This window comes from Dreissena polymorpha, chromosome 13, assembly GCF_020536995.1.
Source record: "Dreissena polymorpha isolate Duluth1 chromosome 13, UMN_Dpol_1.0, whole genome shotgun sequence".
NCBI lineage: Eukaryota > Metazoa > Mollusca > Bivalvia > Myida > Dreissenidae > Dreissena > Dreissena polymorpha.
The window spans coordinates 23,656,488-23,676,925 of NC_068367.1; the positions used below are offsets into that span (position 1 = coordinate 23,656,488).

The following is a 20,438-nucleotide window of genomic DNA, read 5'->3' on the forward strand; positions in this document are numbered from 1 at the left end:
ACAGAAACGTCACTTACAAAATAAGATGTTGCAAATTAATAGTTTTGTTTATTTATAACCATCAATCAAAATCGTAAAAATTACAAAGCGTTAGTAGTGGTTTTCATCAATAATTATTAAAAACCATGAAATAGGATTTTAATAAATGATCAGATTTAAAAAAGTAAACTTCAAAGAAAGAGAAATTCAGACTAAACAGCGGACAGCATGAAGACTTAATAAAGGGCAAGAAAGTGAGCAGAAAAGTATGAATTGTTCACAGTGGAGAGACTGAAACGAGGAGGCATCAAAACGAAACAACACACAAAGCGTGTCAAACCTGTCAGCAAGTGTATGGTAGCATTGGGCACATTGACGACACAGGGTAGGCCATACTCCCTGGCAACCACTGCACCATGGGACACAAGCCCCCCTAGTTCTGTCACCAGCCCTGCAATCAGCGGGAAGTATGGGGTCCAACCCACGTCCGTGTAACTGACTATCAGGATGTCCCCCTTCTGTTAAAACAAACATGCTTTGCATTATGAACAGAAGTTTGAAAAATTAATGGAACAAAATTCTTGTCAAAACAAAATGATTTCTATACAAAAATCCAAATATTTGGAAAAAAACTGAATTGCTGCAAGGTCATCCCTGTGTTCTGTATATTTTATCTCTTTTTTTTAAATAATGTAATACGAGATTATGCTTTGTATAACCAGGATAAGAATTAATATGTTCCTAAGATTTGTCTAGATACTTAAGGGAAGGGAATTTATGTAACAAGAAAAAGCGAAATTGATCTTTATTATGTTAATATTAAAATTAATAGTAAATTTTTTCTTTTTCCAAGTAATCAGCATAGCAATAGACCTGATGCGTAGGTAAACATATTCTCTACATATTTTGTAGAAACCAATTTCACCATGCCACTCATTGTGACCTTTTTCCAGTAAACCTAAATATCAATATAAATTGCAATAAACTTAATACTTCAAACAAGAGGGTCATGAGCCCAATGGCGCTTACCTGAACACCAAAAGAACTAGACTACTCTGAAAACGTGCAACGTGTTTTTGAACTGACATGAATCAGTTTCAATCTCATGCGAGATTTCATTGGTACAAATTCTCTTACCAAGTTTCATGAAGATTGGCCAATTAATTTGGGTAATATAGCGCAAACAATTTTTAAAAATAAACATATAAAAAGAATTTTCGCTCTTAACAAAGTAGATAGTAATACAAGTTTTCTTACTAAGTTTAATTTAGATTGCACTAAAATATGACTCCAAGCGTGTTAACAAGTATCTTTACAGCCAAAAAAGGAAAACGCCCCACCCCATGGAGGCCAAGTTTATCTTAGAACCATGGCCATTTTGAACTCAGCCAAGCTATCATTAAAACAAATGTTCTGAACAAATTTGATAAAGATTGGACAATATATGTGACTTCTAGAGTGTCAACAAGGTTTAAATATAGCATCATCACCAGGAAAAAGCCCCGCCCACCAGGGGGTCATTTTTTAACAGTCCGAACTATATTTTACTCATCCAAGATATCATAAAAACTAAAGTTCTGACTAAGTTTCATAAAGATTTGACAGTAAATGTAGCTTCTTGAATGTTAACAAGTTTTATTACAGCCATATTACGAAAACCGCCAAGCCTCCTGGCAGCCATATTTTTCAACCATCCAATATATTATTGGGGCACATGTTCTGACCAAGTTCCATGTAGATTGGAAATAAATGTGGCCTATATCGCTTTAACAAGTAAATGTTAAAGACGCACGACGGAGGACGGACAAAAGGCGATCACAAAAGTTTAAATGTAAGCAGCATTCAAATTTTAAAGTTCAGATTTACGAAAATCAAAGTGTTGGTTAGATATTCTATAAACTTCTCCAAAAGCCTAAACTGTGGACCAAGATTAAACTGTGTGAACATCACAGGCTAATCTGGGATGATACTTCACACACATGGTTTAAGTTTTGTTTTCCCCGGAGCTCGACACATTGCCTTTTATACCCCGTACCTGTATTTGATCAGCCTCTGTGAGGGATCTGATGACTCGAGCTGTACCCTGTACACAGCCTCTGCTTACCGGCATACCTACACACAGAATGTACTCAGTAGATTATCTATGTACACTTATAAGCATATGTGGGTTGAAGATAAAACAAGGGTACATTTAAGTTAAATAAAAATGTAAGGGAGTTATATATAATTGCAGCCCAAGATATCATTAGAACAAATGTTCAAAATGTTAAAACCAAGTTACATGAAGAATGAATTAGAAATGGTCCCTTGGCGGCCATGTTTTTCAACAGACCCCAACCATTTTTGAGCTCATCCAAGATATCATTAAAACAAATTTTCTGACCAAGTTTCATTAAGATAGGACAATAAACGTGACTTTTAGTGTTGTTAAGTTTGAACTTTAAATATAATGAAAAATGCCCCCCCTGGTGGCCATGTTTTGCAATCAGCCGAAACCATTTTTGAACCTATCAATATATTATTGGGATAAATCTTCTGACAACGTTTCATGAAGATCCGACAATAAATGTGACCTCTACAATGTTACCAAGGCAAATATTCATGACGCACAACGAAACACAGACAATGGACAAAAGGTGATCACAAAAGTTCACCATGCCCAAAAAATATTATGCTCATAAAGATTGTCACCATGTTTAAAGATGATATTATTAAAACTAATTGAGTAAACTAAATGAAGATGATAACAACATATGTACTCAGCAAGTGTCATTTAGATTGAACTAAAAATGTGACTAACAGTATTCACAATGTTTCACTAACAACTGTAGACATACAAAACAACTTCAACCCCCTGAGAGCCTTGTTTTTAAACAAACATGAAATATTTTCAGACTCACCTTGCATTTATATTTCCAATAACAAAATCAATAAATTCGTTTTTCAAACACAAATCTTTGATAATCACACAACAAAATTCTGACAGCGTGCCTAAAAAAATATATATTCTCTTATCCATGGTGCCATACATCAAAGAAATAGCACGAGGTATCAAGTTGCTGATCTTAAAATAATACAACAAGGTTAACTCAGAGATGTGTATTGATGTTTGCTGCTCTGCAGGCAGCTGATAAGGTCAGTTGGATATGACGTACCATGATGATCTAAAGTCATGAATTCCTTCTTAGGAACATTTAAAATTCGTGACTTGTGACCCTTTTCGCCGCGTCATCTTAATTCTTACTGTGAATTTTAAATTCTTCATTAGGAAGATTTAATTGTTCCTAAAAATGTTATAGCCAATCAGGGTTCTACTAAAAATAACAACCAATCAAAATACGCGTCACATTTCACGCGCGCTATTATGTCTACCTACAAATCTTGAATTCTTCGTAAGGAAGATTTAATTGTTCGTAATTACCTGTACCGTCATATAATCATGGACTGTGGGCTAGCTGTGGACTAGAAACATAAATATGCTGGCAAAGCTGTACAAATATGCTAACGATAGTTCGTGAGTACGAGATTTATCAAAGTAATCATGTTATAAAATCAAACCTACTCCATCGCATGATCGTATCTTTTGCAAGATTTCTAGACCATTATTGTGTTTCAAATTCGATGATGAAATGACAGATGAACGGAAAAAGTACACTCCATCAATTGTATAATTAGTATATAAACCAAATGAAATAACTGAACAGACAGACAGGATAACACTCTTTATCCAAATACCACTGGGGTATTTGATGATGAACAGTAATTCAAAGCGTTTGGATTTGAACCCTTTTAGGGAACTTTCAATGTAGGAATATTTTGTATTTATATATTCAGGTGAAAAATGTGGGTTTCCATCCTAAAAAAGTGTATATAATACATGAAACAAATGACTGTATCACACATTATTCAACTCTAAATATATAAAACTGTGTAAAATTGGGGTCGACACCTTGAAAGTCGCAGTACATCATAGGAATTATTTCTCCTGAAAAGATTCCGGCATATGTTGTGTAAATTTAACTGTATTTTCTTACCCTGTGTGGAAAAAGCTAGCATATTCATTCAGGTATATAACATACGTGTATCCATATATATAACGTAAAAAGCTGTACGTATACCGTGCAAAGTGCCTAACCTGTTATAGAGATTACATTTGATTTCTTCGTATTGAAGTCTCATATGTTTTTGGGTACAATATAGTAATTAAATGGCGTGTAATAAGGGCCTGATTATAAATCTGAACATCGCATATATTTGTTTAACTTTAAGAAGTATTTGTTTTTTAAATAAAATGCGACTTGCATAACTCGGACAGTACTTCTGTACACTTTGCACACTGGTCTTATCAGTATGAAGTATTAACATTACTTACTGAAAGAATATGAATCACAAAACTGTTAGTTATATGGCTAACCGAAATGCAAGATTTACCAAAACCATGTCTTGCCGTGAACCATATTACTTAAAGTCCTAGGTACTCTTTCAATTCTCAAACACCTTAATCTTCGACATGTGTAGGTTTTGATCTGTAAAGCTCAACGAAGTCTTTGCTATTCAACCGCCGCATACTACACCATGTAGCTTCGGCCAGGCCAGAATTGCATTATGAGCACAAACGTGTTTAAAAGTTCTCCAACCAAAAATAGAAAAACAACACAATGCAACCAACTATTTCAATATTACATTAAAACTGGATTTAGTACACAAAGTATCGTCGAGAATACACGAAGGTTACTGAAAAAATACACAAAGAACAGATTATGCTAGGTGAAAGTGAAGAACATATTAACATGTTACCTTATGTTGGTCACGAGACAATTATTTTTTATTTGTGTGACGACACTTACAGGCAGACGTCAGAACGCGTTCTTATCTTCGTCAAGTATCTGATATATTCATGTACGATGGGGAAATATAGGTATTGGTTTGCAATGTTATCCTCACATTTATTGTGAGAGTAGGGTATACCTAACACAGTATATATAACGTACTTAAATGGGTTTATTTGACGTTCATTAAACACAAAATAATATAATAATGACCATCTAATATACTTGCCGGTTGTTCGTAAATACAAAAGTAAACGTCACGACGTAAGTTATATTTATATTGTCTACATTTTGTACGGTAAGTAATGAAACAGTTGGCAGTTGGAATATTGGCTCCGAACAAATGCATACATGCATAATATGATATGATACAATGTAAACCTTTGTTGATGATCAAGTGCATTAAACAAATAAAAGATGCACACCGTTGTTCCTCGAAAGAATGTGATGTATTGTCATATATGGCGTTTTGAAAGCACGAATTTGCAAATTCGTTGAGTTCTACCTTTGAATATGCACACGCAATATTATTCATGCTATACATATGTATATACTGCAAACCATGTTATTAAGCAATAAATATCACTTAATTGAAACAAAAATAGACACACTATTTTTCCACTAACTACCCTGGACGACTTGTTAAAATTAACTTTAATTGCATTCAATGTGTTGTCTCCCAGATATAAACTGTTCAAGTTATGTGATACATGTATCAAACACTTGACATTTAGGTGGCTTTTCCACGCATGTTATGAATCAGTATACAAATCAAAAGCTGTTTGACTCTGTATTAATTATCGACGCAAGGCATAATGGATTTCCCCAGACCATGCTTTTATTTAATTGATTGTTTTTTTTTTGCATTTACGATCAGCAAAAATGCAACAAATATTAAGGCATGTGTTTGAATGGTGGTGAAGTAGTTTTAAATATGGCAATAATCTAACGTTCCATAGCGATCATAAAGTGTTCACATCACCATTGTTTTGAACGGTTTTGATCAAATGTGTATGCCGTCTATACCATAAATGATATTTAAAAGAAACCGACGTTTCATTAGGGAATGTGTTAATGTGTTGGCAAATGCAAACAAAATAATGACAGATTGAAATAATATAAGGATGGTTTGACACAAAACATTGACAAATGCACCCAATATAATTACATATTGACACAATGTAAGGGTGGCTTGACATAATATATTGACAAATGCACCTCATATAATGACGTATTGACATAATATAAGGTCACATCGACATGATATATAGGTTCTTTGACATATAAGGCTTTCCATACGAACGTCTTCATGGGACATCCTGAAGAACAACTCATCACGTTGGTTGAATTGAAACCACATAGTTGGTTGCGTTTCATCGACGATATTGACATGCAGTGGTGTTATTGTCATGAAAAACTCAATGATTTCCTTTAACAGGCCAATACTTTCCACAACTCTATAAAATTTACAAGTGAAGCATCGAATGAACAACACGTATGCCTTGATATTGAAGTGAAACACCGTGTGACTGACCTATATTCTAAACCAACGGATAGTAAATTAGTAATCAATACCATCTTCCATCCAGCTGCCATCCACGGCTTTGCTGCAGAAATATTCCTTTCAGTTAAGCAATCCGTATTAGACGCATATGCACCCAGAAAGGTGCCTTTGAATTGAGAACACAAGAGCTAGTTCAATACCTTCGTAGGATGGAATACGACGATGATCATGATATTGTTGCCCAGGCTTTAGCTAAAGCGAGCGCACTACAGATGGACGAATTGCTTATATACAAAACAAAGGTCACCAATTTAATAATTCCTTTTGTAGTCACCTACCATCCAGAGTTGCCCAAAATGTCTGCAATTATTGACAACCACTTGTCCAAAATCATGACATCGACAAAACTACAAAAAATATTCCATGAAAGGCCTGTTATAGCCTACCGAAGGCAATAAAGTCTCAGGGACATACTTGTGCGTGCCAAAGTAACACCCGAAACTGTAAAAAATGTCCCAGGTGAGTCAGTCCCATGCAACAAAGCTCGTTGCCAAACATACAAGATATTGCAACCAACACAAACATTCAAGAGTAAATCAGGCACCATTACGTCCATCAAGGGAACACACAACTGAAAAACAGCAAATGCATGATACCTCATGACGTGTAATGTGTGCAACAAACAATATGTTGGTGAGACAAAAATGTTTTAAGCAAACGCATAAACTTGCATAGATCTGGTTGGAGAACACGTAAATTTAACAGATTCCCCGTTGCAGCACATTTTAGCGAACATGATAACACGTTTGATAATATCGTCTGGTCCTGTATTGAAGCTAATAAAAAATGCTCAGATGAAACAGGAATATTCGAGAAACATACTGGATAAGGCGACTCAATACTCTTCAGCCCTATGGAATAAATAAAAACGACATATAATTTATAAAAATAAAAATAAAACAACTTAAAGCAAAATTCTAAATTCCATTTTAACCATTTTAACATTAAATCGGTATAATTAACATTTTAAGGGCCATTTTATAACACACAATTTTAATTAACGTAAGTAAATCATCACAAAACTGAATGCAAAACGTTGACTGCAAATTTTAATATTGTATTATTACATCGATATAATGAATATCACGGGTGTCAGTCTATAACACAATTTAAATATGCGTAAATAAATAAATACAAAAAATAAAACGAAACATAACTATAAAATCAAGACTGAATGCCAAAAAGTTAACTTCAATTTTTACAATTTCGTCGATGTCATAAACACCGCAAGCGCCAGTCTAAAAAACATGGCTTAAATAAGCGTGAAGTTGTTTCTTGTGGCAGAAGGTTTTAACAAGACAATGGTTCTATTGTGCATTCGCACTGGAGAATCGTTAACTCATATATTTATATCGAAAGCGCTATGGAATAAGATACTTATTTTAAGTCTATTTGCAACGCAAATAGGCTTTTGTCATACCGCATTTCAAAATCACAGGGGAAACGGTTGTCCTTTTCCAAACCTTCCCTGATTTTGGGCAGACGAAATAGATATTTAATATAGTATTTCGTAATTCTTACTATTTTTCATTTCGAAACTTTTTTCTAACATTTTCTTCCAAGAACATTGCTTACACCATTTTTAAAGAAATTATCTAAGACCGTTTTACGTGAGAAAATGTTCTTAGAAATAAAACCAAATTTCGTTCGTAAAACAATTATGTTATTGGCAAAAGCGAGTTATTTTTAGAAAAGTACCATCTTCATAGGAAGATATAATAGCGCGCGTGAAATGTAACGTGCATTTTGATTGGCTGTTATTTTAAGCAGAACCCTGATTGGCTATAACATTTGTAGGAACAATTAAATCTTCCTAAGGCAGAATTCAAAATGCACAGGAATAATTAAGATGACGCGGCTAAAAGGGTCATAAGTCACGAATTCTTCTTTAGGGAGATTTAAATCTTCCAAAGGAAGATTTACATCGCCCGTAGGAAGATTTATATCTTCCTTAGGAAGATTTAATTGTTCCTAATGAATAAATAAATCTTCTGAAGGAATATTTAAATCTTCCTTGGGAAGATTGATATCTTCCTAAGGAAGAATTTATTACTTTAGATCCTCATGGTACGCCATAGTTGGAGTAATTAAGTGTGCATTCATGATTTGAATGAAAAACAATTCAAACTATGACAAAAATTCTCCCTTAAGTAATTTTCTTCGAAATAAGTACGTATTACTACATTAAACTTCTAGAATATTTAATAAAGATTATTCAGACAGCATAAACATGTCTGTTGCTGTTATTCGCCAACCAAGCTTCATAATCATCATAATCTTTATCAGAATGGAGAAAACAGCAACAATATTTGTATTTGAAATTTTACTTTATATTTATAAAGATATCATTGGGCAAATCTTCTGACCAAGTTTCATGAAGATTGGACTATAAACGTGACTTTTATAGTGTTAACAATTTTTTACTATAGCCATAAAAGAGAAATGCCGTCCCTTGTTGGCCATGTTTTTCAACCAACTGGAACCATTTTCAAACTCGTACAAAATATCATTGGGATAATTGTTCTGACCAAGTTTCATAATGACCGGAAATAAATGTGACCTCTAGAGTGATAACAAGGTATTACAAAAGCCATATTAGGAAAAATGCCCCGACCCCTGGCAGCCATATTTTTAAACCAACCGGAACCATTTTCGAACTCGTTTAAGATATCATTGGGACAAATGTTTTGACCAAGTTTCATGAAGATCGGAAAATAAATGTCGCCTCTAGAGTGTTAACAAGGTTTTACTAAAGCCTATAAAGCCATATAAGGAAAAATGTCCAGCACCATGGCGGCCATGTTTTACAAGCAACTGGAACCATTTTCAAACTCATGCTATCTTGGCCACAAATCTTCTGACCAAGTTTTATGATGATCGGACAATAAATGTGGAATCTAGAGTTCTAACAAGGTTTTACTATAGCCATATAAGGAAAAAAGCTCCGCCTCCTGGCGGCCATGTTTTTCAACCAACTGGAACCCTTTTCAAACTCGTCCAAGATAGCATTAATACAAATCTTCTGACCAAATTTCATGAAGATCAGACAATAAATGTGGCCTCTAGAGTGTTAACAAGGTTTTACTATAGCCATGTCAGGGAAAATGCCCCGCCCCCAGGGCGGCCATGTTTTTCGACCAACCGGAACCAATTTCAAACTCGTCCAAGATATTTCATTGGCACAAATCTTCTGACCAAATTTCATGAAGATCAGAAATAAATGTGGCCTCCAGAGTGTTATCAAGGCACATGTTGAAGCCGCATGCCGCACAACAGACAAAAGGCGATCACAAAAGCTCACCATGCATGAGCACATTGTGCTCAGGTGAGCTAAACAAGAGGGACATGGGCTCTTAGGCGCTCACCTGAGACCCAAAGGAACTAAACTTGTCTGGGATGGTGGAGTTCAAAATACTACCGTATCAGAGAATTAATTAGTTGCTGATAAGCAGGTGGCTGAATTGGTTCAATTGGAGAGATAAGAGTGCATTCCTTACAAGCCATGCATTCATGAATGGAGGACAAACACAATTCAAGTTATATACAGTTGTTTCTCCCCTAAGTAATTTTCTGTGAAATCAATATTACTACATAAAATTTGGAGAATATTAAATAAAAGGCTTTCAGAAAGCAAAAATATGTTTGTTGCACTTGTAATAACAAGGTTTTACTTTAGCCATATAGGTATAAGGAAAACTGCCCAACCCCCTGGCTGTCAGGTTTATCAACAGGCCGAAACCATTTTCAAACTGAGCTGAGCTATCATAAGAACAAATGTTCTTACCAAGTTTCATGTATATTGGAATATGATTGTGACTTCTAGAGTGTTAACAATGTTTCACTATAGCCATATAAGGATAACTGCCGCGTCCCAGGGCGGCCATGTTTTTCAACAGACCTGACCCATTTTGGAACTCAGCTGAGATATTATTGGGACAAATATTCTGACCAAGTTTAATGAAGATTTGGACAAAAAATGTTACTTCTAGAGTTGTTAACAAGGTTTTACTTTAGCCATATTAGGAAAACTGCCCCGCCCCCCTGGCAGACATATTTTTCAATGGACCGTAACCATTTTTTGAACTCAGCTGAGATATTATTGGTACAAATATTCTAACCACATTTCATGAAGATTTGGACAAAAAATGATACTTCTAGAGTGTTTTCAAGGTTTCACATTAGCCATAAAGAAAACAGCCCCGCCCTATGGCAGACATGTTTTTCAACGGACCGGAACCATTTTCTAACTAAGCCGAGCTATTACATGTATTAGAATGAATTTTCTGACCAAGTTTCATGAAGATTGGAATATAAATGTGACTTAGAGTGTAAACAAGGTTTTACTTTAGCCATATAAGGAAAACCGCTCTGTGCCCTGGTTACCATTTTTTTCAAAGGACTGGAACCATTTTCGAACTCAGCTGAGATATCATTGGCACAAATGTTCTGACCAAGTTTCATGAACATTGGGCTATAAATATAATTCCTAGAGTGTTAACAAGGTTTAACTATAGCGATATAAGGATCAAAAACTGCCCCGCCCCCTGGTGGCCATGTTTTTCAACGGACCGGAATAATTTTCAAACTCAACTGAGCTATTATTAAAACAAATGTTATGACAGAGTTTCATGAAGATTAGACTGTAAATGTGACTTCTAAAGTGTTAACAAGGTTTTATTATAGCCATATAAGGAAAACTGTTCCCCTCCCTGACGGCCATGTTTTTCATCAAACGGGAACCATTTAAAAACTCAGCCGAGATATCATTAGAACAAATGTTCTGACCAAGTTTCATGAAGATTGGACTAAAAATAAGACTTATAGAGTGTTAACAAGGTTTTACTATAACAATATAAGGAAAACTGTCCTGCCCCCTGGCAGCTATGTTTTTCAACTGACCGGAATCATTTTCAAACTCAGCTGAGATATAATTAGGACAAATGTTCTGACAACGTTTCATGAAGATTGAACAATAAATATTACTTCTAGAGTGTTAACAAGCTTTTTCTTTAATTTGACTAAGTTTGCAACCTCATGTGACCCATTTTCCAACTCGACCAAGATATCATTGGGACAAATTTTCTGACCAAGCTTCATGAAGATCAGACAATAAATGTGGCCCCTAGAGTGTTAACAAGGCAAAATGTTGACGACGAACGACGGACGACAGACAAAAGGGCGATCACAAAGTTGTGCTCAGGTGAGCTAAAACATCAACTCAACATAACGCATTTTACTTAAATTTTCATGATTAAATAGATTCAATTTTAACAATATGATATATTTAAAAAAAAACAAGGAAGTCAAAATGTTCATTTACAATCATAAACAATAAGAACTATTTGTTTTGTCTTAAACGTGATATAATCACCAAAACACTTAAGACACAGAAATTGAACCCAAGCATAGTTCAAGAGCACATATTATATTGAGCAAAAACTCATAAACATAAAGATCTCAGCATGTGAAAATTGCGTTTTTCATATCTGTACTTCATGATGATGAAACATGAAACAAGTAAATCATTCAAGAAAAGAGGAAGTAGTGTGCTTCACAATATTATATAAGTTTAAATAGACTGATAAGCACATTGAAGTACCTATATTGCAACACTGGTTGTCTGAATTTAATTGAACACCCATCAAACAGCTGTACATACAATTAATGGTGTTGTAAATAATCAGAAAAAACAGTTTACCTTTTAATGTAAATGTGGCCTGTCTTTGTTCTAAAGATTTCCTCTCAATCTGAAAAGAAAAACAACAACCCATGTCCATAAATGATACCCCCAAAAGGTATGAAATAATAGTACATTGTAGTTCAAACATTCATGAATGGTATTTTTTAATTCAGAAGTAATAAAATTGAGAGGCAGTGCTACCAGTAATATCTGTAAAACCTTAATCAATAATAACCATTATACTCTATTCATCCAATCATCGAAATACATGTAATAATGTGAAACCCATAGTATTCAACAGTCACTCATATGTGTGGGTCAAATCAATAATAAGTTAAAATGTCTAACAAAAGTGTATTTCCATTTTAAGCTCACCTGAGCAAATGTTGCTTACAGGGAGATATTAGGACAATTCTATGCCTGTTGTATGTTTAAGATTAAGGTGTGCGTGTGTTAACTTTAACATCTAACGCCCTTTCCTCTTGTACACCTAAACAGATTTGAAAATTTCACAGGAATTATCCTTGGGTGACCCTATTCAAAGTTTTTCAAATAATTATGATCAATTGCAAAAAAAGGTCACCAAGGCTATGATTATATTTTTAAAATTAAAACTTCATAAATCTTCATCTCTAAAAACCACAAGAGTCAACAAGAGCTGTCAGAGGACAGTGCGCTCAACTGTTTGAGTGCTTGACATTATAACGTAAGCCATCATGGGGAAATTGTTCTTATTCAATAATTTATTAGACGATCTTAAAAATAAAAAAGGAAACAAATTTATTTTTTGGGAGGGGGGGGGGTTGAGAGGGGGTATAATGTGTGGTGTGGTCATTTATTAGACGATCTTTCAAAAATAAAAAAGGAAAATAAAAAAAATTGGGGGGGGGGGGGGGGGTAGGGGGGTGGTAAGAAGGGGGTAAAATGTGGGGTGGGGTAATTTATTAAATGATGTTTAAAAAAAATAGGGGGGGTGAAAGGGGGGTAAAATGTGGGGTGAGGTAATCTATTAGATGATGTTTAAAAAAAAAAAAATTTAGGGGGGGGTAGGGGGGGGGTGAAAGGGGGGATGAGAGGGGGGTATACTGTGGGATGGGGTAATTTATTAGATGATGTTTAAAAAAAATTGGGGGGGTTAGGGGGGGTAGGGGGGGAAGGGGTGAGAGGGGGGGTGTAATGTGGGGGGGGGGGTGTAATTTATTAGATGATGTTTAAAAAAAAATTGGGGGGGGGGCGGGAGGTTGGGGGGGGGAAGGGATTCTGGGTAGGGGCGTGGGGTATTGTTTGGGTGAAATCCATTGTGGTATTCAGGTAAGTGTTGTTTTGTCAAAGTAATAATAAAATGTGATCATAAATAAAGAAGTTATGGCAATTTAAGCAAAATGTTCAATTTTCTAAGTGTAAAAGGGGCCATAATTATGTAAAAATGCTTGATAAAGTGGTCTGCTCTTGTTTATAGGTTGGGGTCATGTTGGTTAACAAGTATGCAAAATATAAAAGCAATATGTCAAAGGATATAGGAAATATTTGGGGTAGTACGCAAACTTTTACATAGATTTATCAATAATATGCATATTCTAAGTATAAAAGGGGTAATAATTATGACAAAATGCTTGATAGAGTTGTCTGTTCTTGTTTTTAGGTTGGGGTGATGTTGATAAACAAGTATGCAAAACATGAAAGCAATATGTCAAGGGAAATGAAAATAAATGGGGTAGTACGAAAACTTTAACATTTGCTGCATATTCTAAGTGGAAAAGGGGCCATAATTATGACAAAATGCTTGATAGAGTTGTCTGCTCTTGTTTATAGGTTGGGGTCATGTTGGTTAACAAGTATGCAAAATATGAAAGTAATATGTCAAGGGACAAAGAAAATATTTGGGGTAGTACGAAAACTTTAACATTTGCACACTAACGCTAACGCCTACGCCAGGGTGAGTAGAATGACTCCACTATATATTTCATATATAATAGTCAAGCTAAAAATGTAACTTGTTCAAATCATACTTCTTGGTTGAAATGGCCTCACATCATATAGTGAATACTCTCACATTATTTTCCTCTGTTATCTCATATGATGGTCCTCTACCAAATTTGTTCTGATAATGGGGATCTAAATACCGGTAGGCCCCGTCTAAGTAATTTATCAATCATAACATATGATCAACTGGAGGCAAGTAATTATTTCTTAAATGTATTATGTGCAATATTATTAACAATCCAAATCATTATGCAACTTGCTCAAAGCATATTTTCTCATAATATTTTGATTTCTCTCTAAACTGGGATAGCAAACGTCTTAAAAGCTGCACAGAACATATCAGTACTTTTGAGTTTTAGGTCAGCAACATAAGGCTCTCTTTTTGCAGCAAAATAAGAAAAGAAATCCACAAATTTAAGATCCAACAAGCGATGTGTTTGTGAAGCACTATGTCCCCATATATTTGATATTTGACCTTGAAGGATGACCTTGACCTTCCACTCAAAATGTGCAGCTTCATGAAATACACATGCATGCCAAATATGAAGTTGCTATCTTCAATATTGCAAAAGTTATGGCAAATGTTAAAGTTTGCATTAACAAACAAACAAAGCAACAAACCAACAGTCAGGGAAAAAACAATATGTCCCCCACTTATGTGGTGGGTTACATAAAAATATACCCTATTATACTAATATATAATATAACATATACAATTTAAAAAAGAGGCCATTAGGGCCTGAATCGCTCTACTGCTATACACACTGTGCAAGTTTGGAAAGAACAAGATGGAAACTGTGTACTTAATCGCGCAAACAATGAGAATTTTCTCAAATTCAAGGGGAGATTATTGTGCAATTATTTCTCCGATACTGCTCATATTCAATAGGGTTCAAGTCCTTATTGATATAAAGATACTGTGCAAATTTGGAAATAATCGGATGAAAACTGTGGAATTAATTGCGTAAACAAGCGGGATTTCAAAATTTTCTCATATTCAAGGGGAAGTCATTCTGGACTTATTGCTTCGATATTGCTCTTTTTAAACAAGGGCTGTTTGTAAAACATGTATGACCCCCCCATTTGGGCTGTCAGTTGTAGTGGAATCCATTATGTAAATACGTTTTTTGTCACTGTGACCTTGACCTTTGACCTAGTGACCTGAAAATCAATAGGGGTCATCTGCCAGTCATGATAAATTGATCCAATTTTGCTGTAAGAGTCCACTAGGCATAAATGGGTTAAAGTTTTAGGAAAGAAAAATACAATGATAATTGACCTTTGACCTTGAAGGATGACATTGACCTTGACTTTTCACCACTCATAATGTGCAGCTCAGTGAGATACACATGCATGCCAAATATGAAGTTGCTATCTTCAATATTCCAAAAGTTATCAAACTTTAACCAAGGAACTTTAACCAAGGTTAAAGTTTTTGGACACACACACACAATGAATGAAATATGGGCTGTCAGTTGTAGTGGCAGCCGTTGTGTGAATAAGTTTTTTGTCAATGTGACCTTGACCTTTGACCTGGTGAACTGAAAATCAATAGGGGTCATCTGCCAGTCATGATCTATTTACCTATGAAGTTTCATGATCCCAGGCCTAATTATTCTTGAGTTATCATCAGGAAACAATTTTAATGTTTCGAGTCACTGTGACCTTGACCTTTGACCTAGTGACCTGAATATTTATTGGGGTCATCTGCGAGTCATGATCAATGTACCTATGAAGTTTCATGATCCTAGGCGTAAGCATTCTTGAGTTATCATCCGGAAACCATTTTACTGTTTTGAGACACTGTGACCTTGACCTTTGACCTAGTGACCTGAAAATCAATAGGGGTCATCTGCCAGTCACTATCAATGTACCTATGAAGTTTCATGATCCTAGGCGTAAGCATTCTTGAGTTATCATACGGAAACCATTTTACTATCTCGAGTCACTGTGACCTTGACATTTGACCTAGTGACCTGAAAATCAATAGGGGTCATCTGCCAGTCATGATCAATGCACCTTTGAAGTTTCATGATCCTAGGCATAAGCATTCTTGAGTTATCATCCCGAAACCATTTTACTGTTTCAAGTCACTGTGACCTTGACCTTTGACCTAGTGACCTGAAAATTAATAGGGGTCATCTGCCAGTCATGATCAATGTACCTATGAAGTTTCATGATCCTAGGCTTAAGCATTCTTGAGTTATCATCCAGAAACTGTTTTACTGTTTCGAGTCACTGTGACCTTGACCTTTGACCTAGTGACCCAAAAATCAATAGCTGTCATTTGCCAGTCATGATCAATGTACCTATGAAGTTTCATGATCCTAGGCCTAAATGTTCTTGAGTTATCATCCGGAAACCGTCTGGTGGACGGACGGACAAACAATCTGGTAGACGGATGGACTGACGGACCGACATGTGCAAAACAATATACCCCCTCTTCTTCGAAGGGGGCATAAAAATGGTTTGAGTCCTCATTGACACAAAGACACTGTGCAAGTTTGCCAAGAATTGGATGAAAATTATGGACTTTATCACATTAAAAAATTAAATTATATTTTTTTCTCAATTTCAAGGGGAGATAATTCTGGACTTATAACTCCGATATTGCTCATTTTCAAAAGCGTTTGACTCATCATTCAGATAAAGACAGTGTGCAAGTTGGAAAATAATTGGATGAAAACTGTGGACTTTATTGCGTAAACAAGCCTTATTTCACAATTTTCTCAAATTCAAGGGGAGATAATTCTGGACTTTTTACTCTGATGTAACCCATTTTCAATAGGGTTCGAGTCTCCATTAATATGAAGACACTGTACAAGTTTGAAAAGAATAAGATTAAAACTGTGGACTTTATCGCGTAAACAAGAAAAAGTCTAACGCAGGCACGCACGCACTGACGGACGACGGACACCACGCCATGACATAAGCTCTTCAGGCCTTCGGCCAGTAGAGCTAAAAATGAATCCACAGCAAAGTGAAAAGATACAACAAAATAAGAGAATCAACAGTACAAAGCCCATATTCATGCACATATGTGCAAGGACGCGATGACCTACCGGGACGGGTCTCCCCACACTGATCCTGGGGAACTCCAGCTCTGACTGGACTGGTTGCAGTCGGCGTCTCCTCACAGCCCTACAGGGATCAAACAGGGATCAATATTCACAAAGCTCTTAATCCTTTACCACTTAGATATGTATTTTCACGCATTTGTTGTTTTTAGACAGTTAATTTCAAATTAAGACTTCTCTTACCAAATTAAAGTTTTAAAGGCTTCATTCCCAACCCTAAGATACTCGCATGAGTAACTCACGGTCTGTTCTGGTTTTTATGCTGTTAGCACATAGCCGTTTTCATTTGCTTCTGAGTGGGAAAGGGTTAGGAGACCACTTTATTTAATGGAAAGTTTAAATTTCTGATCCAGTACTCAAAAATAAGAGCTTTTTAAATGAGATTTTGAGATTTGTATCTAACACATGCAGGCATGGATAGAGAAATAGATATTAAACAGAACAGAAAAATATGCACAACATGCAATGTTTGTCTTCAATAATAAATACTGTTATGTTTAACCCTTTACCACTTAGATACGTATTTTGATGTATTTGTAGTCCTTTAGAAAATTAAATATAATTAAAGACATTTCTAAGTTACTAGATTTAAGTTTTAAAGGCTTCATTCCCAACACTTAGATACTGATGAGTAGCAAACAGCATACAACTTGAACAGACTGCTAGTTACTCAGTTATTGCCACTTTGCCTCTGAGTGGGAAAGGGTTTAAGCATAAAACTTACCCTTATGCAGAGGAACAATTGTTACAATGAAACAACAGTACTCAGACTTTAATAACCAATTCAACAAGGGCGCCTACTTGGTGACAAGCCTGGCTGATCTGGTCTGGATTAGCTCCCCTATCTCCCTGTGTGTCAGGTAGAACATCAGCTCTCTCTCAGGCAGTCGGCCCTGCAAAACATTGGTCACATAAAGCATCTGAGGTAGGGTTACAGGTTTTATACACTAACTGCCTTCTCCTCATGGTGGCCATAATTGGTGAGTTATTTTTAAGTTGCATCATGAAGGAAAAAATTGCAGGCTGGAAAAGCTATAAATGGTAAAATTTAAACTTTGAAGTCTAAGTGTGACCTAAATCTTATAAGTAGGGAAAAAAAGAATTACTCAAGAAATGTCATCGCATGATGGATTGCATATGTGCGACTGTGCCTAGTTATTTTAAAATCCATCAATAAATTACAAAGTAATAGCTGAGACAGGAATTTACAAGCAGTTTTATGGCCAAATTGGACTTTTGACCTCTAAGTGTGACCTTGAACTTTGAGATAAGGAGAGGGTCTTTACATGGAACATATCGCTTCACTTAAGATGGCTTACATTTGTTCCAAATTTAATTTTAAAATCGTATGGCCTAATTGAACCTTTGATTTCTAACTGCCTCCTTGACCGTTAAAAAAGATAGACAGTTGTTACATGCTACACCTAATTTAATGATGGTGGAGAATATAGGCAAGTTATTTTTTTATCTATTAATACATTGCATGTCTGTAACAAGAAACTTTGCACAGAAATTCAGACTGACAGTGCTATATGAGGACTTCTTCAAAAGTGGGGCATACATATATCTTGATGACAAGGGACGATGTATGAGGTACCTCAAGAAACAGCATGTCAGCAAGTCTCCAGTAGGCCTGCTTGAACCTGTCTGCAGCCTCGACAGCAATTGACTGAAACATAGTGAAAACTTTTTGGTTTATTTGTTTTGATTTTTCACAGTTTTCAAAAGAACTGTAAACCATTATCATTTGTGGGACACTATTTTTATGTGGATTTTGTGATTGTAGCAAACATAAAATTTAAGTGTCCTACAAAATCCTTTTGTAAGTTTTCCAGTATGTGTAACTACATATACACAATACGAATTGTTTATTGCAGCGAAATGAAGTATATGTTGAGGATAACAATAGCACCTTACCATAGTTTCAGTATAATTGTATCCAGTTTATTTGCTCACCTGTTGACACTCTTAAACAAGGTACACAGTATACTTGTTTCACACTTGTAATCTTCAATTTAGCTGCCTATACAATAACACTGCATATTTAATGATACCTTCTGTCCGTTAGTCTGGTAATGATTTGAAGTGCATAGAGACTTTCCATGAAGATAAACTTACATTTAAAAACAATACTTGAATCTTAACTGAAAAAAATCAATACCATTTAATTTTGCTCAAAACTCATCTGAAACATGTTTTTGTCAATAACCAATTACCTGTTGTTTGGTAGTCATATTTTATGGATTTTTAAAAAGGATGCTTCATTTTCTATGAATCTCAGACAATCATTCCCAAGGACAATCCTTCATAGGTTAATTTTGAAAAGGCTGACGGTTGTTCCCATGTTATTTTTACAACTCCAAGAGTCGTTTCTACATTGATTTGACAACCTGGACAATCAATCTACATTATTTTGTCAGCCGGACAATCGTTCTACATTATATGGTAACACCAAAAAATGGTTCCTAATTTGTTCCTATCCTGCACATTTGTTCCTAAATTACATTTATTGGAAAAAGATCCAATTTTGCAAATAAAATAAAACATGAGAACCCCAAAAGAAGTTGAAATATTGTTCTTTATTTAACTTGTACCTAGGGTGTTATGCACACGAATGTACAGATAGTTAATGAGCACAATTTACATTTATATACATACCCCTGTATATACACAATAAACTATGCAAATGAAAGAAAACAAAAACGAAAAGAAACATGTACATCCATACATACAGCTGGATGTAAAGGAGTCAACAATGATTTTTCAAAACAATAATCCGAGTGGACAAGACAAATTGGTTGGCCAACACTCTGAAGGAATTGGACCATCAACATGCTTTAAATACAGCCACACAAAACAAAATGTTTGTTGGTGGTTAACAGTATTCTTTCGCATACGTTTTGCCACTGACTTGCTCTGACCATTTGATCTGTTGGGGTGTACAAATTATGCAGGAACCAGTGTCTGAGTTGTCAAAATAATTTAGGAATGATTGTCTGTCAAAATAATATACAAATGATTGTATGGGTTTTCAAAACAGCTTAGGAACGACTGTCGTTGTTGTCAAAATAACATAAGAATGACTGTCTGTCTTGTCAAAATTAGAGTTGGAACAATTGTCCATGGGAAACGATTGTCCAGATACCAATTTTTAGGACACTACAACCACTTGTAATTCTTGTAGGGTCTTTGCGCAATGTGCCAGGGATTGGTGCATGCTTTGTCTATAAAAGTGGTTAAACAATGGATGTTTTGACAGTATGATAAACAGTTGTGAATTTGTTTTACCCTCTCAAGGGACTTGAGGGACGCTATTACATAAAATG

General features: G+C 35.4%; 1 protein-coding gene across 4 annotated transcripts in view; it reads right to left on the minus strand.

Annotated features, from left to right (window-relative positions):
- Window positions 1-20,438, minus strand: part of LOC127854485 (putative phosphoenolpyruvate synthase) — a 67,819-nt gene that overhangs the window by 2,555 nt on the left and 44,826 nt on the right. For all 4 annotated transcript variants that reach the window (XM_052389543.1, XM_052389540.1, XM_052389542.1 and 1 more), the window contains 6 exons: window positions 18,710-18,781; window positions 17,914-18,005; window positions 17,098-17,176; window positions 12,071-12,119; window positions 2,015-2,091; window positions 320-497 (listed from right to left, as the gene is read on the minus strand). In XM_052389543.1, coding sequence (XP_052245503.1) covers window positions 320-497; window positions 2,015-2,091; window positions 12,071-12,119; window positions 17,098-17,176; window positions 17,914-18,005; window positions 18,710-18,781 — 547 coding nt within the window. The remainder of the gene's footprint in view (window positions 1-319; window positions 498-2,014; window positions 2,092-12,070; window positions 12,120-17,097; window positions 17,177-17,913; window positions 18,006-18,709; window positions 18,782-20,438) is intronic.